We start from the raw sequence: 27,588 nt of genomic DNA on the forward strand, positions 1-27,588 counted from the left end.
GCCCAAGATCTTTGCCGGGATGCATTCGATTTTGATAATTTGGAAGTGGTAACAGCTGAACCTTGGCGTGATACTTAGCAAGGTTTGTAATTTGTCTATACTTCTTTACTATTATGATCAAATAAGTAACTAGTGGTGCAAATGGTTAGGTGGGTGGGTTGGGTAGTGGTCAAATCTGTTAAGATTGATATGCGGGAATATGTAAATTGTTTGTTGAGTTTGGATTGAATATTTGCTGATTTGTTATGAACTAAGAAATTAGAAAAAATAGACTTTAAAGACTACATTTTTACTTAGTAGGTTTTTGATACAGATTGTATTATTTTACAAATGGCTATTGAAGCCTTTTTATATGAAAAACTAAGCTAAAAGCTATTTCTATTAGAGGTTAGGCTCAAAATCTCATTTTGGAACCCCTTGATTACAATTTGGGAAATGCGGTTTGTCTTTGCTTGTTTTGGATCCGTTATATTGGCTGCTAGTAATTGTCTTGGGTTGACATGTGACTTCCAACAAATGTGGAAATGATGAGAAGCTCTTTCTCTGATCCTAGAGTCAAATTACCACATTTGGTAATTTGTCTTTTGTTGATTTGTTTCATTCTAACACTTCCCCTCAAGTTGAACAGTGGTTTTTCCACAATTCAACTTGCCCAATACGCCGTTGAGGAGACTTTCGTTGACTAGTTTTGCAAGAATAATCACAAACTAGTCTTCAATTTTGTTCAAGTCGATTCATGACTTAAACTTCTTCATCTGTCTTGAAAGTCATGTTTAGTTAATTCTCGACTTGAACCTTTGAGGTTCGCCAAAAAAACCATCTTCTTGAGTTTCCAACTTAAACCAAGCTCAAATTAAACCTTCATTGGTTCACCCGACATGAACCCAACTCAACTTGAACTTTTATTTGGTTGGTCTCGAGTATCAAGCTCCTGACATGAACCCAGTTCAATCTTGAACCTTCACTGGTTTGCCAAGTAATATTCAATTTTCTAGACATGAACCCTGTCAATCTTGAACCTTTAGTGGTTCGTCTAGTATATTCATCTTCCAAACATGAACCTAGTTTCTCTTGAACCTTGTTTGGTTTGCTTGGAAGTATTTAAGTTTTTGATCCCTGACATGAACCCAATTCATCTTGAACTTTGTTTGGTTCGTCAAGGATTGTTCAGTCTCAAGACATAAACCCAATCCAATCTTGGACCTTGTTTGGTTCGTCTTGAGTATTATGAAGTCAAAGTGGATTGCCACTTTGACTTAGCATTGATGTTTCTTCTTTGAGTAGCTTCATGCCGCATCTTCTTAATCTTTTATTGTTTGTTAAATGCTGAAGTGTCTTGAGTTATTCCTTTAGATGCTCCGGTAATCAACTCACGGTGACGCTAGAATCAAACTCCTCCTCACCCGTGTGTTGGATATGTATCGAAAAAATCATAAAGGCAAGGATTAGTAACTTCGTTATCTCAATTCTTTTGCCACCAACACACAATGGTGTTAGGATCAAACTCCCCCTCACTTGTGTGTTAGGATTTATTAAGTTTAAAGATCGTTAAATTCAAGTATTGACGAGGTTTCAAACCCCCCTCACTTGTGTGTTAGGATTTATTAAGTTTAAAGATCGTTAAATTCAAGTATTGACGAGGTTTCAAACCGCCCCACTTTTTAAGTCAACAACCCTTCATTTTCGGTTTAAGTTGTACTTGTTCGCGGTTTTGACTCAAAATTTCCAGAAATATTTGGAACTTCTTTAAGAGAATATTTTAACATTAATCAAAGAATTGTCTTTTTGATCAATTTAACTCCTCATTTTTGAGATGTCGAAACATTCTTTACTTTTCATATATCTTTCAAAACACGTCAACCAAAGGTTAATAGAAAATATATACTTTAAATTAAAGAGTTTGAGATTTAGATAAACACCAAAAAAAAAAAAAAAAAAAAAAAAATTAGGGGCCGATTGATATACTCCTTTGGAAAAAAACGTGTTTTAGACACAAATCAAATCTCCTTTTTCATAGTAAATAAAAAACTTTGAACATCATTAGTATACAATTTTTTTTTAAACCTCCTTTTTCTAAACAATAAATTGTTTGTATTCATTTAAAAATAAAGAGTTATTTTTGGAAATTAACTTAAGGTCCTACTTCTCACAGCCCAAAGGTTTTGTGACTGACATTTTTTTTTATATGACATTTCTTAAAAACAAGAGTTATTACCCTTCCCTCTTGACCGATTGAACTTATAATTTTGAAAATGACAAGAGTTTAGCTGTAAGGGGTTACCTATTAGTATTAGTATTTACTATTTTAAAAGAAAAGCTTATTCCTTAAGAAGCTGTTTTTGTAATAATTGGTCAACCAATGGAAATTATATCCCTTTTATTGTTCAACTAGAATTGGACCGGTTGTTACGTTTAATTCTTCATCATGAAATATTTAATCTATTTGATTTGAAAGATCTTTTAATCAAAGAAGTTGAAAAATGGGATTTTTCAAAACCAAAAATAACTTGACCATCCTTTTTTGATTTATAAGGTTTATTATCACAACCCCCACTTGTTATTTTAATTTCACTCGGCCCATCAACCCCTTTAGCCTGGTCACCATTGGACATGATTTGGTTAGTGGGCTTATCCTTATCTGGCCCAATTTCGTGGTTTGATTTAGTTGACCCAATTTTGTGGTCATTGGATCCGTTCCCACTTGACTGACCTCCCCTAGGGATACGGTCATCCACCCTATTTCTCCCAATCGTTCATGTTCCCTTTTTCTTTTCCCCATATTCATCTCGTGACACAGCTTGTTTCTTTCCAAGCTTATCTCGTGACTGAGTTTTTCATTCCCCAAGTCCATCTTGTTTCTTATCTTATTAGGACTACAATTTTTAAACAAGAAGGAAAAGGTTCTGGAGAACTTACCTTGTTAGATATTGGGAGCAGTAACACCTCCAAACCCTAATTCGGTTTTGGTGGTTCAGCCGCCAATGGTAGCCCGTCACTTGCAGTTTCCTTCGCCGTCGTTCATGCCTCTGTTTTCTTTTCTCCTTTCGGTGCCAGGTAATCACACTTATGGTCGCCGTGAAATATTGATGGTTGGTGGTGGTCGCCGTTGTTGGTAGCTTCTTGGTTACCCACGGCTGCAATTCCACTCTTTCTTTGTTTTAAAACCGTAATAAAATCATCATGGCAACCACAACTAATCTTTGTTGCTTGGTGTCCGGTGATTTTGAGGCCTGATTTGAGTTGCCGTCGTTTTTGACATGGTAGCTTGATTTTTGATGATTATGAGTTCTCTATTGCCCCTTCTTGTGACAATCATTCATTTGACCTTGTCTTAAGAATTCATTGGCAGAGAATAATCAGATCATTAAGGTAATCGGTTATTAAGCTACCGTCGTATGACATGGCAGCTTAATGATTTAAGTTAACCTGTTACCATCATTGTCCATGACAGCATGTTAAATGGCAAAGGATTAAGCTTTTTAAGTGATTTTCCGATTTTAAGAATCAATCACACTTTTTATGGTAATCTGCTCAAATGAGCATGGTATTTTGATAATGGATTTGATTTATGCTACTGTCTTTGGACATGGCGACACAAATCACGGTAAGTGAAGTGAGCCTTGAAAGGTGATTGCTTTGATTCTAGGATCAACAACCCTTTCGGCTCTTCCTGCTGCCTGAATTATTTGGGATTCGTGGGTTTTCGATGCTATCTGTTGAGCTTGAATTAAAAGGGTTACTGTCGAAAGACATGGCAGCCCTTAATGGTAAATGATTTGAGACATAGAACGAGTTTAATGATCAAGGATCTACACTATTAGCTCTTAGAGCCTAAATAAGTTTCAGGCAGGATTTAAAACCCATGGAAATTTGATTTTACCATTTTCATGGAATCTCAATTTTATTTTTATTTTTTTATATTTTTTTCCTACTTATTGGGTCCTCTCGGAAGCAATCTCTCTATCCGTCGAATAAAGAGAGGGATGAATTTCATGAATTTCTCTATTTTTGAGAGTGTTTCCACTCTGAGTGGAGAAATGACTTGTCATTATTCCCGGATAGGGGAATGATTGTCTACATTTCACCTCTCCCATACACCACTCATTGTGGTATTGGGTTTTGTTGTTGTTGTTGAGCTTGTTGTATGTGACACTCTTTTAGGTATGCTTTATCTTCTTCCTCATTGTCCGTGAAAGTTGTTTTACTTTTTCAAAGGTCATCAACTACTTTCTAATACGGTATGGCGATTTTTGTTTCATGTTGATATGGTCACATGGAATGAGTTATGACTCATAGGCTTTATTATTTCCACTGCTAGCATTTATAACTTCTCTGTAATGCATTGTTTCCTGTTCCAAGATGTGATTTGATGGCTTAATTATGTTGCATTTCATGGCTTTATCTAAGATTGACAGACCTGCATGGCTGCATTCGCGTCTCGATAGTATTCTTAGTTATGTTCACTTTTCAATTATCAATGAGCACAACTGATATCGATTTTGTGCCTGTTTCTGATTTCAAAACCGAGCTGGTAGGTAATAGGCAGTACTTTCTTACTCTTAGGGGATTCAAATGTATGGTTTTTGTTCAGTTTTGAATTGGATGTGTTGGTTGTATCGTTTCTATTTGCTGTAGGTAAGAATGTAACTATTCTTTTGGTAGTTGGTGCTAATTTTTTTTTTTTATATGTTTTTGCAAATTTTGAAGTTTTATTGATGTTGATTGGCTTTATGCATAACAGGATAATTGTTCTCTTTTAAGTCTACGTGACACACACGTGCCTTCTCATTAAAGTCATGATGCCTTCAGTTTTGGCTTTGAAATATATGAACTAACTGGATAGGAAATGTTCATTTTTTTAATAGAGATTTTTTTTTTTTGAAAGGCAAGTTATTGGCATCGAATACTCTCATTTGCCATGCACACACGCACTTTCGGGCAGGAAACCCGAACCGCATTACAGGGATCCGAACCTTATACCATCCCGAGGGGCAGGCGGTCGGACCTGGGTCCTGAATACGGGTCGGTAAAGCCTTCTCCGGGGCAATTCGGCTTTCAGGAAATTAATCCCACGAATAATTTTAAGGGGAGAGACTCGAACTTGAGACCTCCCCACCCCCATCCCAATACACAAGTGCAAAGGGAAGTGCAAAGGGGTGAACCACTGAACCACAAGGGTTGGTTCTTTTAATAGAGATTTTAAGAGAGAAAAAGAGCTCTCTTTTTTTTTTGCAGACTGTAAGATGAAGATGGTTGCAAAGACTTTGACAACCAAGTTTTGGCAGTAAAATACTTCGAACCTGCAATGACGACTTTACAAAATCCCTTACATGTGTCGCACCCAGATAAATTGAAGAACTCTGTGCATAGAAGGACAAAGAGAGTGCCAAAGGTTAGCATAAACTTCTTTTTACCTTTTCACTCATATATGACACATTACTGATTATCGAATGTCTAAAGTAAAACTGATCAACTCAGCATGACCAAATTAGACCAACTTCAACCAATATTATGATATTAAATAGTAACCCAATTGACCTCATTATGGTGTGATGACTCTCATGCTTCTTCACAGCCAAGAAGAAGGGATAGCAGACTTGCTGCGATCAGATTGAAGAAGTATGCCTCATTGTGGTATGAGAATTTGAAATGTGGAAAGAGAGAGTTAACTTGAAGGGAAGAAAATGAATACAGGGCAGTATGAATGTTTTAAGCACAAATGTTGTATTAAAACAAATTCAAGGTGAACACTGTAACTTAATACATATGCTTTGTAAGGCTTTCTTTATAAAATCATATAAAAAGGAGTATTGGCGAGTTTGTTTCATTTGTTAGCTGAGGTCGATACATTTAGGAACAATCTCCACTTCTCAAGCTTTGGAGTAGCTTCAAGTACCCAGCGTCTTCGGGTTTAATGTACCTACAATATATAGTTGATAGAAAAACCGAGATTCCAATCACAACATAACTTCGTCTTTTTTTTTATGAAAACGGCGATCTTAAAAAAAAAGAAACTGGGATGTAAAAGGAGATCTCAACATAGTTCATACCCATGTCGGAAAAGGAAATCAATGATAACAAGATTGCAATTTGCTTTGAAGAACTCTGTATTTCGAATGACCTCAGCAACAAGTGTTACAGGTACTAGTTTAAAGCTCCCCACTTCTCCATCTGTAATTCACACGCATTCAAAGTTGTAGGATGTCAAACAGTGCTTGAACATGCCAATTGGACATATGAGAGTCATTATCATAATCTTACCCTGATTCGAGGGAACAAAAGTTTCAGGAAGCTTCAGATCGTAACAGAATAAAACATCTCTCTTGAATCTAAAATCATCAATGTCCATGTACGAAACAGCACCAACTGGTGTAGCTCTGAAGACAGGTTTCTGCCAGTTAAATTACAAAGGTGCCAAAAAGACAAGCATAGCAAACAATTGTCTTAAGTAAAAGCTGATCTTTTTATAAGGTTTCAGTTTCTAGTATGTGGCTCATGGTTCACGGAAATCGTATCTGATAGAGGTTACAGTTTCAACCCATTTACTTAGAATGGGTCATTAAGACTGTTTTATCTTCAATGCTTCAAAGGACTGAGCTAAAAAAATAATTAGGTCAAAAGCCGCCCAAAGTGTGTTAAGACATACTAACACAATAAGAAAAGGTATCTCAGATAAAAATTGGCATCTAAGATTACTTGTTTTGATCTGTTACCAAATCCATCTTATCTGCCCCCATTTTTGACCATCTTTAGTGTGAGATGATAGTTCAACGAAGAACAGAAAGTTACCTTCTAGAAATGGAACTAGGTATTCCCGCCTCTTCCTCACATTCTTTCACCACATTCTCCTCACATGTGATCCCATGTGGCTGTACTAGAAAATTGTACTCATTTACAGATAATCCAACACAAAATGAAACTAATCATGAAATGCAACCACCTAATTGACCTGAAGAGAGATCATGATAACTAAAGGTGGCAATAGGTCAGAACAAATGGAACTTCGTGAGGTCAGGGAGGGGCTGTGGCCCCCCACAAATTTGAGTTGGTGGTAGTATATTTAAAATTTTAAGTAAGCTTACATCAATCATAACTAGTTGAGTTGGTTTCACATTGTGAAGTAAGATGTTTTTAAGATGGCAGAGGAAGCCTGGGTTCAAAAGCCACTCTCACCTCTTATCGTAATACCTGTCATGTAATGTTTAAAAATGTTTCTACCAGTTAACCAAATACTATACTCCATCACTAAGAACAAGTCCAAATGGGAGTAAGTTTTAGGCTTCTAGCCCAAGTGAATATGCTTATAAGTTTGTCACCTTTAAGTGATAACATAGCAAGTCTTTTGAATACAAATACATCATAAATCAGAAAAAGAACCATTTAAGGCGTTAGCAAACTTGATGTCAAATGATAGGTCTATTGAGATTTAAATGTTAAAAGAAGAAAATCGTACCAGTCCTCCAGCAACAAGATGGTCAAGCATTCCTGGGTAGGTGGGTTTCGTTTCACTTCTCTTTGCAATCCACAAATGTTTTTTCCCATCTTTTTCAACATACCCGTTCATGTGAATTCCATATGCCTAACATAAGAAATTAGACGAGCACGAAGAGCTTAAAAGTCGACAATTTGTCTATATTTTCAAAAATAGGTTGACTTGGAACATGTAATCAAAAGTTAGGAAATCGGTACCCGTTCTTATTTGCATCGACACCCACCCACCCCCAGTTTTTGTTTGGTTCAAGGTTAGGTTCCGGAACTGACCCAGGCTTTGGTCAAGCCCGGTTTAAATTACATTTTACTCTGCAAATCGCAAGTAGAATCTTATGAATTGACTGCAGACCTAGCCAATTCATACTTAACCACAAATAGGAGTGTCCCTTCATCATTCAGGCTTAAGACTCAAAGTTTTGTACTAAAGAAAATCGTCATACAGAAATTATATTCTGATTATTAATCACCAACAACAACAACAACAACAAAACACAATACCACATAAGTGGTGTATGGGGAGGTGAGATGTAGACAATCCTTCCCCTATCCGAAAATAAAGACAAGTCATTTCTCCACCCAGAGTGAAACACTCTCAAAAGTAGAGAAAGTCATCCCTCTCTCTATTCGACGGATAGAGAGATTGCTTCCGAGTGGACCTCCGGCCAATAAGTAGGAAAAAGTTTTTGAAAAAATAAAATCAAATTAAAAAATAAAATTGAGACGCCATGAAAATGGTAAAATCAAATTTCCATGGGTTTTAAATCCTGCCTGAAAATTTACTTTAGACTCTAAGAGTCAGTCAAGTCGGCAATTAATCATTTGTATTAAAAAAAATTCAGTTCATTTCAGTCTTCTCTCTTTAAGCATATTCCTTATATGAGTTAATTAATATTAATGAGTCCTATATTCTAATATTTTGAGAAAGATTTGAGTGACATACCTTTATCCCAAAGTAAGGTGCAGCTGCACGTTCCAATGAGAAATAAACTTTTCCTCCATAAGATGAAGTTACGGGGTATAACTGCACTAAGTTAAACAATAATAAGCCATGACTACAAAACTATGTTAGCAACCAAATACGTCTGCATCTATTTAACAATTAACATCACCAAAAGCATAGATTCTAGCCATAATCATAAATGATATTAAAAGATGTACCTCATTTCGTATGCCTGGAATTACTCGTTCACCTAAGTACTTAATCACATGTCCAAGCGCCTCAGTCCTAGATTCGGGTGTTTTCAGCCCAGACTGTAGTGTAACATGGCCTGATTGACTACCATATGAATTATCTTTGATGCAAGTGAAAACATCCTTAAAGTTGCTCAAGTGGTCAACAAAGCTGCACAATGTTTAAAATTTGTACATTTTCAAGATCCATTTGTTTTCGTTCTAGTAGCAATAACTTCAGTCCACACTTGCTAGCAGACGACATTATATATGAAAGAACCTAGCAGACGACATAAGCTATGAAAGAACACTATATTACCATTTTAAGGCTAATCTTATTGTGGATAAAACTAAAAATTCACGATATAATTCTTAACAGTTGCAGTGTGATGGAACCTATCTTAACTGCCAACATGCCGATATACAGTCTTGCTTCTAAACTAATGATATAATCTGAAATTGTAATGCTTAAAACTAACTGAAAATGGAATCAAAAGATTGATGATGTATCGAACGATTAAGTTCAGTAAGAGCCTAACCCATTGTGAACATAGCCAACAACATGGTCCTCAATGACAAATGGAATGAAATCACCACGCCTTTCCTGCAGTCAATTTCTGCAGTATTTAGGGTTTACATTAATATTTAAACACATAATTACTTGAAAAACTTTTACTTAATCATTTGAATTTTACTTCAAAAATAGATTTCAATAAGCTTAAACACCAACAAACTTCTGGCAAATATAACAAATTCTATTATTAACTGTAACAGCATATCTACTATTATTATTTAATAATTAATTATTTAACTAAAATTAAAATACTGACTAATAATTTAAAAAAATTAATCAAAGAAATTACATACCAAGCCACGGTTACATGAATTAATCTTGTGAAAGAATCCAGTAAGATCCGATGATAATTGAGAAATTTGAAAAACATCGTTCCAAGTGAAATTTGTGGTACTATTTTCAATTGAATTAGTAGTAGTATTTGTAGTTGATGAAATAGGTGGAACAACGTAATTACGATTGAGAGTGATAGAAAGTGGTGCTAATTTGAGTCTATTTGGAATCATAACTGGAAATGATGAATTTAATAAGTTAGTATTGATTTGGTGATGCGAATGATGATGATAGTGGTGGCCGGAGGTGATGGTACTGGCGGCGATTGACATACTGTGATTGTTTTCACCTACCAGCCGCAAAGTATAGTAAAACTACAATTTTACTTTAACTTTGCAAAAACGAAAAGTGAAAAGTTCAACTATAATACATAAACAATTGTGAAAAGTTCACCACTTAAACTCTTTAAAATAAATAGAATAGAATTGTATTAAACGTTCCAGAATGGATCACGACAATGAAAATTGTGAAGAAGCCTATAATTCACTTCAAGTACTCGAATTTACCAGTTTTTTAGAAAAAGATGTAGTCGAAGATGAAGTTGTATCTATACCTAGAGCTTCTAGAAGGCATTTCCCCAAAGATGGAGAAGGAACCACTAAACAATTGTTCGATGATTATTTTTCCGACACACCCGCCTTCCCTGAGGATCGTTTCCGGAGACGCTTCCGTATAAGCAAGTCTTTGTTTATCCGGATATGTCGAGGTATAATTAATTTTAATCAAGAACCTATTCCTGATTATAATAGTTATTTTCACCAAATGCAACCGGTTTATATGGTTTTAATGTTTTCAAAAATGTGCGTCCGCCATACGACAATTAGCGTATGGTGTTGTGCCCGAAATTTTTGAAGAATATTTACATATGGGTGAAACAAAATCTTATAAACGTTTGGAAAACTTTTGCAAAAGTGTCATACACTTATATTCGCCCGAGTACATGAGAAGACCAAATGCACATGATGTCCAACGTTTAATTTCAAAACATGAAGAAATACATGATTCCCCGGGTATCTTAGGGAGTATCGATTGCATGCATTGGGTTGGAGAAATAGTCTAATTGCTTGTAAATGGCAATATACACGAGGTGATCATGGTTACCCAACAATAATGTTAGAGGTAGTGGCCTCGTATGATACATGGATTTGCATTCTTTTTTTGGTCCCACAGGTTCAAACAACGACAAAAACGTACTAAATTAGTCGGATTTATTTAACGCATTATTATCGATTACCTCTGTGTAACTATACGGTGAATGGGTTACAATTTTCTAGAGGGTATTATTTGACCGATGGAATTTATCCAAAATGGGCAAGTCTAGTTAAATCGTTTAAAAGTACCCTAGATCCAAAGCCAAACAAATTTAAAAGATTCCAAGAGTCCGCAAGAAAATATATTGCACGAACTTTCGGTATACTTCAAGGTCGATTTGCAATTATTAAAAATCCGGCAACACAATTCTATATAAGCAAAATTCAAAGTATTATGTATACTTGTGTGATCTTACACAATATGATAACCGAAAAAAATGGGCGTGCATTTTGTGGGCTGGAGAAAGATTACCCGCCGGCATGTATTTATAGATAGTTGGAGTATTTATAGTTGAAGATGAATAAACTAGCCGTTTTATCAAATAAAAAATATATTTGTTTAAATAAATAAAAATAATAATAATAATAATAATAATAATAATAATAATAATAATAATAATAATAATAATAATAATAATAATAATAATAATAATAATAATAATAATAATAAAATAATAAATGTTGGGTCAATGTGCTTGTATGACAGGTATCATGGATACTAATGGAGTGTGATGAGTCAAGTGATAGAAAGAAGTTGCTGAAGATGAAGCTGATGTAGCACAATATGATTGTATAACAGGTGTCATGAATAAAAATAGTCTAAAAAATGTCTAAGGTAATTTAAGTGGATAACGCCTATTATAGAGAGTCTATTCCATCTCCTTTGAGGTCAAAATGTTTATCATCAAACATGTCAAACATTCATTCAATAATCCCAACCAGTTAAACAACAATACCGAGTTCCTGAGTTCATTTACTAATCTTTTATTCTAATCAAATATAATTTTTACTAAATAGGGTAACATTTTATTTAATAATACTTTGTAACAAGATTTGAGAAAAACTCACAAATAACTCTCTCTCTAAAACTCTTTTTGCTCTCCGTACAGTTTTTAGATCTAGGGTTTTTCATCTCTGCAGTCGCGCTACATCCTCCATCTCCGATCTTTTTTTTCATGTGATTCATAGTCCTCCAGGTTTATTGTCTTCGGTGTAGCTCATCCTTCCGACCACCGGCACCTCACCGGTGGCCCGGCCTTCTTTGTGTTTCTTTTCGTAGGTGAATAAGTGTACTGCTTCTACCTTAACTTCCCGATGGCGTGCGCACCTCTATTATCTTCTCTGTCCTCTTTGCCGGAAAGCAGGCAGCGATCCGGTGGATTTTCATCGAATCTGTGACCCGGTTTGGTTTACGGGGTGATGTTTGTTGGGTGATCGGTTTTGGGAGGTTTTGGCCTGGGTTTTATGGGTTGTTGTTTCTCACGCCGTTACCTTTTCTAGGTTGTCGTAGGCGGCGAGTTCTTGTCGGAACTCTATGGCCACCGTAGTTGGGTGCTGGATTTTTGGAGGATAACTTTTTGTATCGCCTGAGGTGTGTATATAGGTGCTCCGGTGCCTATGCTTTTGACGGCTGTTAATGGTTGCTAGCGGTTGCTGGCAGCTGCTAGCGATGTCTGGCAATGGTCGGCGACCGATGGCGGCTGAAGGCGGCTGTTGGAGGCTGAGGTTAGGTCTGATGATTTGTTGATGGTTGTTAGTTGTTTTATGGCTGCTCGGTTGCTGCAGGCTGCTACTGGCAGGCCATGGTTGCTGCTGGTGGCGGTCGGTGGCCAATGGAGGCTATTATTGTGACTAATGTGTAGAGACCCGTCCTAATCCATCTGGACGAAGTCACCAACATCTGGTTCCATTACGATGATCGACTCCAAATAATGTCTTTTAAATGAGCAAATGCACAGCGGAATGTTTCTTTCATACCTGAGAATAAACATGCTTTCAAGTGTCAACCAAAAGGTTGGTGAGTTCATAAGTTTATCATAAAACAATAAAATTCATCATTTTGATAGACCACAAGTTTTAAATCCTGCATGGTACAAATGGGCCCGAATCCTATACCCACCTGTAATGTACATGCGATATCTTTTAAATACAGTACACCTTTCTCGTGTACGAAATCATCTTTCATAAATCTTAGTAACCGTACACATATCTTGTGCACAAAAATAACATACACATAACATGTGTATAAAATCATTCTCTCGATACATAACATTCACTTTTCATTTGGTGGCAATTATCATGTCCACATAATTCAATGGTGGCAATTATCATGTCCACATAATTCAATGGTGGCAATTATCATGTCCACATAATTCAATAAAAATCCGCAGAACTTCTGTCTGCATAATAATTCATTCGAGGAATGTTTTGCTTGTGTCTATCTCGTCAAACATTTATAAAAGCAATTCTTGTATTCGCAGTTCACAAATATATTTCAAAAGCATTTAATAAAGCAGTTGTAAAAATAGCGCATGTATTCTCAGTCCCAAAAATGTAAAGAGTAAAAGGGAATCAAATGAAACTCACCTAATGTATTTTGTAGTAAAAATACTTATGACGATATTGAACAATACAAGGTTGGCCTCGGATTCAACCTATATCATTTATGTATATATTAACACATATAATTGAAATCGAACAAATTTATATATTATTAATGATATAATTATTATTTGAATAAATTATGTGTTTCATTAATAACTACTTTAAATATTTCTATTTTATGTACTTTAAGTAAATAAGTAGTATTTATAATAAAATGTTAATATATATATCTTATGTGTATTAGTTATAGTGTTATATAACCAAAAATCATTTGATAAAATAATATTAATAATAATAAAAAGTTGTATTATTTTATAATATTAGTAAATATACCTAATAATGATAATAATAGTAATTATGGTAATAATACTTATAATGATAATAATATTGATAATAATAATTAAAATAATTTTAATAATAAAAATGATAATAATAACAATAATTATTCTAGTAATAATAAAGATGATAATAATAATAATAATGATAATAATAATAATACTTATATTCCTAATAATGATATGATAATAATAATAATAATAATAATAATAATAATAATAATAATAATAATAATAATAATAATAATAATAATAATAATAATAATAATAATAATAATAATAATGACTACCTCACTAGAAGAGGCTCCAAAAAGATTAACTGCTCATGCCCGGGCTCGAACCCAAGACCTCTCGCTTAACAGAGAACACCCCTAATCAACGTTCTACTTCATAGTTTTCTGTTTTAATTATCTTTTAATTTCTCTTAACTCGTTTTCTGTTTCATTATACCCATCAATATTGTACTTCATTGTATCCCTTCTCATCGTCACCATGATATCGTTATAATCACGATCAACTTTGCCTCATATTCGTAATCATAATCATCGTTCATTATCACTTAATATTTCCCATCATCATCATCTTACTATCTTTCATAAAATCATAACCTTACATAACTTATTTATCTCTTTTTTTTTTATCATCAAATTATCCTTTCTATCGAAACAATATCATAATTATTACCACAGTATTACCTCCTTCATTTAACGAATCGAAATCGAAGTGATAGTGGTAAATCAATGGTGTTGCAGGTTCACGTAATAGAAGTAATATCAAGTGGGTTTTGTTCGAGTTAAGTTCACAAAGTGGTGGATTGTGTGATGAAACAGAAACTGAATGGTTCCAATTAAGATGGCGGTTTAAAATGACGTTCAATTGGTGATGATTGTCGGCTGAAGTATAATTAAGATAGCAGTTGGGTCACATACAGATGTAGCCACAGTTACCCGATTAACTTAGTTAAAATATGATATTGGGCCAGACATGATACTTGGGCTCGAGTAAAACTCTGTTGGGCTGATCCTTGGAGGTACCTAGTTGAACCAGTTTGTTTCCAAACCGAAAAAAGAAAAGAATTAATATGGAAACCATATTCTGTAGGGTTTAATGAAGGTGGGGTCTATATTTATTTTAGAATGGTCGACGGTTTCTCCACTAACGCCTCATCATTGCAATTCATCATTCGATTTCTTTATTGTATGGATTTAATTGTCATTATCCCCACAATTCTTTGCTAAACAGGAAAATTACAGCTGTTGACATGATCTCTTTTTGCAAGTGGGTTTTGTTTTTTTTCTTTTATGTGGGGAGTGGGGTTCGATCAAAAAGAAAGCACAAAGGCAAATATATAAGCAACACTTTTTTTTTATTCAACTTTATTCTCATTCCTAACAGCAATCACAACAAAAAAATGAGGATGAAATCAATTTATTTGGCGTTCATGGGATTCACGAAAGAAAATATATTTAGAGAGAGGGAGGAAGAGAAAAGAGAGAAAATAAGGTGGCGAGTTATATGAATTTTCATGGGGTTCCAAGGTGATGGACATGGTGCAAGGTGGTGGTGTTTTGTGAAGTTGAAGGTTTGATGTGGGTTGTTGAGAAAATCACAAAGGTGGTGGTGATACCCGATGATGTTGGGTGTCGATGATAATGGCTTTGGATATCGACTGGTTCTTCCGAATTTCTGTTTTATTTTTCTGTGTTTTTTCCTTATTGTATTAGTTGGTGATTATATAGAGTTTAAATATTAATATTACAGCTATATCGTACCAATTGTGATTTATTTTTTAGTTGCAGTGGTTCAATAATTTTTACCAACTGAAACAGAAACTGAAGAAAATAAGAACGAGTATGATTATAAATTTCAATTCGTACGATTCCAAATCTTTAGCATCATATAAATAATTTAAAGGTGATTGGGACTCATAATAGAATACGTATTATCTGTTGATCCCTTTACGACTTTGAATCAATTTGAAGACAGGGTTGATAATACAAATCAGTGTGATTGATACATCTAACAGATTTGGAGTGTTCCTATTTTATATATATAATTAAACTAATGTTAATGATTAATAAATAATAATAATAATAATAATAATAATAATAATAATAATAATTGTATTAATAATAATATAAATATTACTTTTAATCATAAAAATGATAATAATTATATTGATAACAGAGTGTGTTATTTTCTTATATTTATAACTATAATAATTCTAGTGACATTAGTAATATTAATAAAGAAATTAATAATAATAAATATTCATAATAACTTAAATTTATAATTTTACTACTTATTATAATGATATAACAATTTAGATGTATCAATATTATACTAATGCTAATATTAATATTATACTAGTATTAATAATGAAAATACATATAATAATATTAATGTAACATTTATATTTTAATTTGTACTTAAATAATAATGTTACAATTTGTTAATCATGTATTATTTAATAATTATAATATATATATATATATATATATATATATATATATATATATATATATATATATATATATATATATATATATATATATATATATATATATATATATATATATATATATATATATTAAATGTTTAGTATTTATACTTTTTAATATAATAATTTATAGAAATCATATATTTATAATAATATGATATGTATATTTATATATATAATCATATGGTAGTAACTTAATTACTTTATTTATTATTGTTCATTTTAACTCAAATGATTAAAGTGTACTTTATTAATTCAAGCTATTGTATATACACTTACATTTATGTTTGTATATATATATATATATATATATATATATATATATATATATATATATATATATATATATATATATATATATATACACATTTATATTTATTTACACACAATAGTTCGTGAATCGTCGGAAATAGTCAAAGGTTATCTGAATCCATCTAAACAATTTTAAAAATTTTGAGACTCAACGTTACAGACTTTGCTTATCGTGTCAGAAACATATAAAGATTAAGTTTAAATTTGGTCAAAAATGTCCGGGTCGTCACAGTACCTACCTGTTAAAGAAATTTTGTCCCGAAATTTGAGTGAGGTGGTCTTGGTTAACAATAAAAATGTTTCCATGACGAATATGAGTTGATAAATAGAGTTTTATCATCATTGAGTAATATGAATAAAATGATTCGATTAATCGAAGCGTATGAATGAAGCTATCACAAAAGATCGAGATGAAGAAATGGAGATTTTCCATAACTTTTGACGTAGTCGCGATTGAATTCCGGAATTCAAGTGATTTAAAGAAAATCTTCGAAATCTAAAATATTTGATTCTTCGGCGAGTAAGGAAATTAAGATCTCTATAATTAAATACGGTGATTTACCTCGATTACTCTGTCTGATATTTCCACTATAAATTAAGCTCTTCCGTTCCATTATTCTCACCATTCCTATACTTTCTTTCTTAGTTCATACATCCAAAAGATTGTGAAAATGCTTAATCCAGTTCTAATCCTTGATATTTTTCTAATTATCATTTCTGTCATCCTTCTTTTTAATCTTCCATCAGAAGAATCTGTTTACTTCTACTATTACCTTGGGGTGATACTATTCTTAATTATACCGTGTCTTTATATTGCTATCCGTATTAATATCCACGGTTTGTGATCTCCGTGTTGTTATTGGGCTTTATAATTTCTCTTATATTTTGGAGCACTTTGCCTTTTTATTCTCTTCTCGACCTCTAGTTAAGCGAGTAATGGTCCATAATTCGTAAATATGGAGTTTCGAATGAACTCCATGTTCTAAGCAAGAAAGAACGTGATCGCACGATTTGATTTGTCGAATTACCAGAATCACTGAGAATAGAACTATCAAGAATATACTTACTTGATATGTTTAGAAGTAATGCAGAATGAAAGAGTTATGTAACATGGCACATGATGACGTTATGAACTGTGAATCATCACGTTTCATTAGAAACTCAGCATGACTTACTGTAATATAATCACGTTGATCAAGTGTCATTATATTATACTAACTCATGCATCAGTTCCCAACATTACTTCAATAACATTCATATTTTAAGCTCGAAAGTTTACAGAATATAGAAACTAACAGTTTCTATATGATGTAACACTGATATCACGAAGAGATTCTTGATTTCAGATAGGAATAGTTATGAAAATATCTTCAGGAATATGGAGGATATTTATAATGAAAGATACGATGATATCTTGGAATTTCTAATATCGAAAGATGGTGAAGAAAATTTTCCGCAAGATTTTAACATGACTTCGGAGCAAGATATTCTCTAAAGATTTCATCAAATTCAGAATTTCCTGAATTCTTTGAATATAGGGTATGATCCTTGTATTTGTCCTTGGTCTCCTTCGTGGTTAGCTCAATCCGTTTTCCAGTTCCAATTTTTATGAGTTTTTCCAACGTACCATTCTTTATCATCAAACTTTCGATGATTAAGGTCGTTTACGGTAGTCTACGATTTCTGCTGCTTCATTCAGCTCTTTCAACATTCAGAATATTGATTTGTAGTCTGATTGCTTTTCAGAATTTCATAATGAAAGATCATAACTTTAAGAGATAAACGTTATACATATAACTGTTGATGTAGATATGCTGTGAGTTTTCAAAGTACTGATTGCTAATTCCCGGTAATTGGTATGGCAGTTCTTGTTACAAGATGCGGATGAGTATATGAATATATTTTAACGAACAACTATATTAGTTCTTCGGAGAGACTTAAGCCAATGAGTAATGAAGTTGCTGGTAAGTTTACTGCTAATGTGGTGGAATATAAACGGCTTCCCGGTAATGTTGACAAAAGGTAAACTTATATATCAGGGTTATAATAAGTTAATCCGAGTGAAAAGTCGAAGTTGACTTGTTGGAGCTGTGACAAAATTTACTAATTTGGAAAGGGATTGCAAAGTTATTTTCGGTAATAACAACGCCAAAGGAGTTAGCACAGATACGTGTTAAACATTTACTCAGGTTCTGAGAGTTTTTCAGGTGCATAACTATATGCATAACTCTTTCCTTCCGTAGATGAAATGCGGTTGGTTCATCATCTCGATTGAGGTGTTTTCAAGAAGCATGAAAGGTTTGGACGCAGATTGTAATTGTCAAGATACAAATGAGGTTTAAGATGAAATCAAGTGGCAAACTTGAAGAATTATTTAGTTTCATATGTTATAATCAGTATTTTAATTCACTTTAATTGTCCAATATTATTAGTCCACAGTCGATAGTCCACAGTTTACAGTCCAATAATTCATATATAGTTTAATATATAATATTCAAATTAATTAATACGTATCGTGACCCGTGTACATGTCTCAGACTCGATCACAACTCAAAGTATATATATTATTGTAGAATCAACCTCAACCCTGTATAGAGAACTCGATCATTACTGCATATAGAGTGTCTATGGTTATTCCAAATAATATATATATATATATATATATATATATATATATATATGCGTCGATATGATATGTCAAAACCTTGTATACGTGTCCCTATATTTAAAGTGCGTAAAATAAATTCAGAAATTAAATGACGATAAATAAAATTGCGATAATTAGATTGCGTTAAATAAACTGCGATAAATAAAATGTAACCAGTTAGCTAGGAACAGTTAGTTGGAACAGTTAGCGTAGATTCTTAACAATTTTTTTTTTTTATAGTTAATTTGTTTGTTTCTAACAAATTTTATTTTGTCCAATATTTTCTTCATTATGCCACTTGTTAGATTCTGATAGGTCAAAATCCAAATATGAAATTGAATGAAAATGGTTATTCTGTGGTGATCGGATACGTATATCCGTGGTTGTAAATAGGATAGTAAATGACTGTTGAATCAGATTCGAAGAATGTACAATGTAACTTATTAATATGAAATCTAAATATTCATCGGGTATTACCTACCCGTTAAAATATTTTCACCATTAACAGTTTGTACAAAAGAATTTTTAATTACAATCTTTATGAAAACATATATACATATATGTTTTCTTCAGACGTAATCATGGATTTAATGAGTCAATGTGATATTAAACTCATCAGATTTACGGCTAGAACTAGAGTACATAATCTCTAAAACATTAAAGATTACATAATTTCCATGAAGAACGAAGATAGTTTATGTAGAACGATTCGTAGAACGATGATTATGCTTGAGGTATAGATTGCGAGGTTGAGACGTGTGATGATGATGTTATTGTTGGTACTGGTTATGATGATGGTGCTGCTGATGGTGGTACTGTTGCTGTCGGTGCTACAAGTGTTGTTGGTGTTGAGGTTGATGATGATGTTGGTGTAGTAAGTATAGCTTGTAAATCACGCACCATTCTTGTCAGAGTTTCTATCCTACCTTCTATCATTTCTATCCATCCACTCATCTGATTTGATAGATCTTGATTATCAATTCGAAGTTCCCTAACTTCTTCTAATATTCCCCTTCGATTGGTATTCGGAAGTAGGGGTTGAATATTTTCTGAGATTGCAGTAACGCGAGCTTCGAGGTGGAAAACTTTAGCAAGAAGGGTGAATATAGTGTTACGCATAGGTTCACCGGTGAGTACGTCGTTTTCTCCGATGTTAGGAGGTAAGTTTGATTTGCAGTAGGGCTCGCCTTCTTCATTTCTCCATCGAATGAGTAAGTCTCGGACCCACCCCCATTTCCTCCAGAAAGAAAAATAGCTAAACGATGGAGACACTTCGGGTTCATTAACTTCGGAGTCTACTTCAATACGCATCTCGAAATTGCTTCCGGAACTAATGGAATCCAAGCTAGGTGTAGGATCCATCTCTTATGATCATTTAGAGGATTTTCGATATGAAGTGATTTTCGGTTATCGGATAATATTCTAATTATATAGAATATCTAATATAGTATAGAAGAAACGAGTCAGATAAAGTCTACAATAACAGATACGCTAAGATATGAATTTTGTCTATACATTATTCATGCAGTCAATGCAGTAAAACGCGTCTAGACTAAGAATAATGAGCAGGTAATTTCTTAAGGATGATAAGCAGATGATTTCTGACAAAAACGATAAGCAAAACTTTTGACATGCAGACACGGTCGAAGTCCAGACTCACTAATGCATCCTAACGACTATCAGTTAGACACACTAATGCAAGACCCGGTTCGCTAAGACCACTGCTCTGATACCAACTGTAGAGACCCGTCCTAATCCATCTGGACGAAGTCACCAACATCTGGTTCCATTACGATGATCGACTCCAAATAATGTCTTTTAAATGAGCAAATGCACAGCGGAATGTTTCTTTCATACCTGAGAATAAACATGCTTTCAAGTGTCAACCAAAAGGTTGGTGAGTTCATAAGTTTATCATAAAACAATAAAATTCATCATTTTGATAGACCACAAGATTTAAATCCTGCATGGTACAAATGGGCCCGAATCCTATACCCACCTGTAATGTACATGTGATATCTTTTAAATACAGTACACCTTTCTCGTGTACGAAATCATCTTTCATAAATCTTAGTAACCGTACACATATCTTGTGCACAAAAATAACATACACATAACCTGTGTATAAAATCATTCTCTCGATACATAACATTCACTTTTCATTTGGTGGCAATTATCATGTCCACATAATTCAATGGTGGCAATTATCATGTCCACATAATTCAATGGTGGCAATTATCATGTCCACATAATTCAATAAAAATCCGCAGAACTTCTGTCTGCATAATAATTCATTCGAGGAATGTTTTACTTGTGTCTATCTCGTCAAACATTTATAAAAGCAATTCATGTATTCGCAGTTCACAAATATATTTCAAAAGCATTTAATAAAGCAGTTGTAAAAATAGCGCATGTATTCTCAGTCCCAAAAATGTAAAGAGTAAAAGGGAATCAAATGAAACTCACCTAATGTATTTTGTAGTAAAAATACTTATGACGATATTGAACAATACAAGGTTGGCCTCGGATTCAACCTATATCATTTATGTATATATTAACACATATAATTGAAATCGAACAAATTTATATATTATTAATGATATAATTATTATTTGAATAAATTATGTGTTTCATTAATAACTACTTTAAATATTTCTATTTTATGTACTTTAAGTAAATAAGTAGTATTTATAATAAAATGTTAATATATATATCTTATGTGTATTAGTTATAGTGTTATATAACCAAAAATCATTTGATAAAATAATATTAATAATAATAAAAAGTTGTATTATTTTATAATATTAGTAAATATACCTAATAATGATAATAATAGTAATTATGGTAATAATACTTATAATGACAATAATATTGATAATAATAATTAAAATAATTTTAATAATAAAAATGATAATAATAACAATAATTATTCTAGTAATAATAAAGATGATAATAATAATAATAATAATAATAATAATAATAATACTTATATTCCTAATAATGATATGATAATAATAATGATAATAATAATAATAATAATAATAATAATAATAATAATAATAATAATAATAATAATAATAATAATAATAATAATAATAATAATAATAATAATAATGACTACCTCACTAGAAGAGGCTCCAAAAAGATTAACTGCTCATGCCCGGGCTCGAACCCAAGACCTCTCGCTTAACAGAGAACACCCCTAATCAACGTTCTACTTCATAGTTTTCTGTTTTAATTATCTTTTAATTTCTCTTAACTCGTTTTCTGTTTCATTATACCCATCAATATTGTACTTCACTGTATCCCTTCTCATCGTCACCATGATATCGTTATAATCACGATCAACTTTGCCTCATATTCGTAATCATAATCATCGTTCATTATCTCTTAATATTTGCCATCATCATCATCTTACTATCTATCATAAAATCATAACCTTACATAACTTATTTATCTCTTTTTTTTATCATCAAATTATCCTTTCTATCGAAACAATATCATAATTATTACCACAGTATTACCTCCTTCATTTAACGAATCAAAACCGAAGTGATAGTGGTAAATCAATGGTGTTGCAGGTTCACGTAATAGAAGTAATATCAAGTGGGTTTTGTTCGAGTTAAGTTCACAAAGTGGTGGATTGTGTGATGAAACAGAAACTGAATGGTTCCAATTAAGATGGCGGTTTAAAATGGCATTCAATTGGTGATGATTGTCGGCTAGAGTATAATTAAGATAGCAGTTGGGTCACATACAGATGTAGCCACAGTTACCCGATTAACTTAGTTAAAATATGATATTGGGCCAGACATGATACTTGGGCTCGAGTAAAACTCTGTTGGGCTGATCCTTGGAGGTACCTAGTTGAACCAGTTTGTTTCCAAACCGAAAAAAGAAAAGAATTAATATGGAAACCGTATTCTGTAGGGTTTAATGAAGGTGAGGTCTATATTTATTTTAGAATGGTCGACGGTTTCTCCACTAACGCCTCATCATTGCAATTCATCATTCGATTTCTTTTTGTATGGATTTAATTGTCATTATCCCCACAATTCTTTGCTAAACAGGAAAATTACAGCTGTTGACATGATCTCTTTTTGCAAGTGGGTTTTGCTTTTTTCTTTTATGTGGGAAGTGGGGTTCGATCAAAAAGAAAGCACAAAGGCAAATATATAAGCAACACTTTTTTTTATATTCAATTTTCTTCTCATTCCTAACAGCAATCACAACAAAAAAATGCGGATGAAATCAATTTATTTGGCGTTCATGGGATTCACGAAAGAAAATATATTTAGAGAGAGGGAGGAAGAGAAAAGAGAGAAAATAAGGTGGCGAGTTATATGAATTTTCATGGGGTTCCAAGGTGATGGACATGGTGCAAGGTGGTGGTGTTTTGTGAAGTTGAAGGTTTGATGTGGGTTGTTGAGAAGATCACAAAGGTGGTGGTGATACCCGATGATGTTGGGTGTCGATGATAATGGCTTTGGATATCGACTGGTTCTTCCGAATTTCTGTTTTAATTTTCTGTGTTTTTTCCTTATTGTATTAGTTGGTGATTATATAGAGTGTAAATATTAATATTACAGCTATATCGTACCAATTGTGATTTGTTTTTTAGTTGCAGTGGTTCAATAATTTTTACCAACTGAAACAGAAACTGAAGAAAATAAGAACGAGTATGATTATAAATTTCAATTCGTACGATTCCAAATCTTTAGCATCATATAAATAATTTAAAGGTGATTGGGACTCATAATAGAATACGTATTATCTGTTGATCCCTTTACGACTTTGAATCAATTTGAAGACAGGGTTGATAATACAAATCAGTGTGATTGATACATCTAACAGATTTGGAGTGTTCCTATTTTATATATATAATTAAACTAATGTTAATGATTAATAAATAATAATAATAATAATAATAATAATAATAATAATAATTGTATTAATAATAATATAAATATTACTTTTAATCATAAAAATGATAATAATTATATTGATAACAGAGTGTGTTATTTTCTTATATTTATAACTATAATAATTCTAGTGACATTAGTAATATTAATAAAGAAATTAATAATAATAAATATTCATAATAACTTAAATTTATAATTTTACTACTTATTATAATGATATAACAATTTAGATGTATCAATATTATACTAATGCTAATATTAATATTATACTAGTATTAATAATGAAAATACATATAATAATATTAATGTAACATTTATATTTTAATTTGTACTTAAATAATAATGTTACAATTTGTTAATCATGTATTATTTAATAATTATATAATACATATATATATATATATATATATATATATATATATATATATATATATATATATATATATATATATATTAAATGTTTAGTATTTATAATTTTTAATATAATAATTTATAGAAATCATATATTTATAATAATATCATATGTATATTTATATATATAATCATATGGTAGTAACTTAATTACTTTATTTATTATTGTTCATTTTAACTCAAATGATTAAAGTGTACTTTATTAATTCAAGCTATTGTATATACACTTACATTTATGTTTGTATATATATATATATATATATATATATATATACATTTATATTTATTTACACATAATAGTTCGTGAATCGTCGGAAATAGTCAAAGGTTATCTGAATCCATCTAAACAATTTTAAAAATTTTGAGACTCAACGTTACAGACTTTGCTTATCGTGTCAGAAACATATAAAGATTAAGTTTAAATTCGGTCGAAAATGTCCGGGTCGTCACATAATGACTGTTGGCGATCATTGGTGTCTGATCGGTGCCAGGGTTGTGTTTGTTTCAGTAAATTTCAGAAAATTTGGCATTTATTAACTTGATCTCTCTTTAGCCCGGCTTTGCGGATGATTCTGGTTGGTTGTTGCACGATTTCTCGCGTTCATTCCATTGTTCCCGTCATTGTGTCTGTTTAGGCGGGCACGATGTTGTTGCCGACGTAGCTGACTTGCTTGGCTTTGGAAAATTAGGTCTCGGGTTTAGTGTTCTTGGATTGCCCGGTGGGCGTGACTAAAGTGCGACTCTCTTATGTGCTTTGGAAGCGGAGTGTTGGGTTTGGGGTCGGGTGTATGTATCTATATGTTTAGATCTGTATCTATATGTTTAGATCCGGTGATGTTTGTGTAGTGGTGTTTGTTTTAGCTCTCTAATGTTGTTGGGCTCAAGTAATTGTATGAGTCTGTATACAGTTCATCAGAACTGTTATAATGTTGTAATTCCGGATCATTTGATCTTTATATATATATATATATATATATATATATATATATATATATATATATATACTTGTTGAGTCCCCAAAATAATTAAGGATTTAATTATGACAAAACTGTAATTTATCTGCACTAAAATGTTATGTGCAGTCAGCACAAGTTTGTTTATATATAGACAGCAAATATTGCTATGTCAAGTGTTCAGTATGCTGCCTAGTCTACCAGCACAAGGTAGAGTGTATTCTTCGAATCAGCACAGGATGAGTACTTAGCAATTCAAGAATATCAAGTGACTCAACATAAGAAGAACCAGTAAACCTGATAAGTAGCATACAATACAAGACAACCATGCTCCATTACAAGCATGGTGGTTTCCTGAGTGGTCAACATTAATTGTACTATTCAACAGAAGTCGAAGACAAAGTTGAACAGAAAGGGACACGCGTCGACAAGTGACCTTACAAGACCACATGGGAATGCAGAAGTTTAATGCATGTGCAGACATGTGTTATACTTTGTCAACGCCTAGGGAACACAACATTTTATTTGTTTAAACAAATAGTGGTGCCAAACCGAATTGGGGTGTTCCTGCAAATAGCTACCAAAGAGGAAAGAGGAGAGCACACTCTCTGATGCCGTTGTCCCCACAAGTACAGACATTCTATGTACCAGTGGACAATAGAACCATTACACGGTTAATAGGACTACTATAAATTATTGTATCCACTATTGTAACAACTAGTGGTGTGGGTTTTGTTATTTAGAGTCCAAAACATGTAATAGCTTTAAGTTTATCCTCATAGCTATACTTAGGTAAATCTGTATCAATCAACTATCATTCCGCCAAGGATAGTTGTAATTCTTTGTGATTTAATCAATAAAGAATAACAGTTGAAAAATTATCTTTGACTCTATTTACATTACATGCTTGAATACTAAACTGTATTTAATTGGTTAGTTAATTAAAAGAAATTGTATTCCCCCCCCTCTACAATACTCCTGTTGTTAATCAAGGGACCAACAACTGGTATCAGAGCTTCAGTCTTGATAATTTAATATCTTGGATCTGAATTCTCTCATGGCTGCATACTCAAATACAGCTTACCTTGAAAATGGCTCATCCAATAGACCACCCAAATTCGATGAAGATGAGTATGAAACTTGGAAGGCAAGGTTCATGCTTCACCTGGAGTCTATTGACTCACTTATGCCTGGTATTGCCACAGATGGTCCATTTGTCCCAACTGAGACTATTGATAGCATCCCAGCTACTGCTGACACTCCTGCCATTCCTGGCAGAGAGGTTATTCTCACTTCAGCCAAATGGGATGCTGAGGACAAATGTCGTGTTGGACTTGACCCTAAGATCAGAACTCTATTAGCTATAACTTTACCTAACCACCTGTTCAAATTGATTAAGGAAAAGCTGAATGCTAAGCTTATGTTAGACTATCTAGATGTTACTTATGAAGGCATGGATGAGGTTAGGCAGAACAAGATTATTGCTTTGAAAAGAGAGTATGAAATGTTCTTTGCCTATAAGAATGAGACTGATGATGCAGCGGTGTATACGAATACTATTATATTTTACTACGAAATACGACGAAATATTACACAAGTTTTATATAATTTATTTACAGATAGGATATACCTAAACCTTGCTACAACACTATAGGCAGTGTACCTAATCGTACAGTAGTGTAGTTTTTAGTAAGTCCGGTTCGTTCCGCAGGGAGCTAGCCAAGTTTAACGCTATATTTTTATTTTAAACTATATTTGTATATATATATATATATATATATATATATATATATATATATATATAAGTAGTTTTATTATTATTATAAAAAGGGAGTTTTTACCGTTTAATGACCGGTTTGTCGATTTTATGTCTTAAGTCACAATTAAAACCTAATGTAAAATATTAAAAATAAATATAACTTAATTTAAAGCGTAAAGTAAATGACGATAATAAAATTTCGATAATTAAAAGTGCGATAAATAAAATGACGATAAATAAAATTGCGATAATTAAAAGTGCGATAAATAAAAATGCGATAAGATATAAAATAAAGGAATTATGCTTATTTAAACTTCCGTAATCATTATGTTTGATGTTTTGATTTTAATTTATTACTCTGGATTAATTGTCATTTGTCCTGGATTGATTGATACGTCTATCTGGTTTTTGTCCATAATAGTCCATCGGTCATAATTATAAAGTGCGACTGTCCTCGTTAAATTAACCCTTATACCCGAAGTCAAA

At 32.6% G+C, this 27,588-nt stretch overlaps 1 protein-coding gene and 1 long non-coding RNA gene across 3 annotated transcripts; one reads left to right on the forward strand and one right to left on the reverse strand.

The window, feature by feature from the left end:
• The first annotated feature begins 2,803 nt into the window (after positions 1-2,803).
• On the forward strand, positions 2,804-5,507 carry LOC139883612 (uncharacterized). The gene is made up of 3 exons (XR_011771852.1): positions 2,804-3,054; positions 5,236-5,392; positions 5,479-5,507. It is a non-coding gene; the product is annotated as an uncharacterized lncRNA (long non-coding RNA).
• Positions 5,508-5,657: 150 nt separating this feature from the next.
• Positions 5,658-9,964, reverse strand: LOC139883595 (nudix hydrolase 20, chloroplastic-like). 2 transcript variants are annotated; one of them, XM_071867757.1, is made up of 9 exons: positions 9,529-9,964; positions 9,201-9,265; positions 8,650-8,833; positions 8,432-8,512; positions 7,454-7,579; positions 6,790-6,869; positions 6,262-6,377; positions 6,051-6,171; positions 5,658-5,920 (listed from the first exon to the last, which is right to left on the reverse strand). In XM_071867757.1, the coding sequence occupies exons 1-9, from the start codon at positions 9,838-9,840 to the stop codon at positions 5,851-5,853; spliced, it is 1,155 nt and encodes a 384-aa protein (XP_071723858.1). In that variant the 5' UTR covers positions 9,841-9,964; the 3' UTR covers positions 5,658-5,850. The 2 variants fall into 2 exon arrangements, with proteins under 2 accessions (XP_071723858.1, XP_071723864.1); XM_071867763.1 differs by lacking the exon at positions 5,658-5,920 and having other exon boundaries at positions 6,262-6,391.
• Between the last annotated feature and the right edge of the window lie 17,624 nt (positions 9,965-27,588).

This window comes from Rutidosis leptorrhynchoides, chromosome 1 (assembly GCF_046630445.1).
Source record: "Rutidosis leptorrhynchoides isolate AG116_Rl617_1_P2 chromosome 1, CSIRO_AGI_Rlap_v1, whole genome shotgun sequence".
NCBI classification, from domain to species: Eukaryota; Viridiplantae; Streptophyta; class Magnoliopsida; order Asterales; family Asteraceae; genus Rutidosis; species Rutidosis leptorrhynchoides.

Coding starts and splice junctions, on each gene's coding strand:
- LOC139883595 (XM_071867757.1), bottom strand. CDS start 9,840: ATGTCAATCGCCGCCAGTACCATCACCTCCGGCCACCACTATCATCAT. Junction 8,513..8,649: donor TTCCAGGCATACGAAATGAG/GTACATCTTTTA, acceptor AACTTAGTGCAG/TTATACCCCGTAACTTCATC. Junction 6,172..6,261: donor TTTTGTTCCCTCGAATCAGG/GTAAGATTATGA, acceptor TGTGAATTACAG/ATGGAGAAGTGGGGAGCTTT.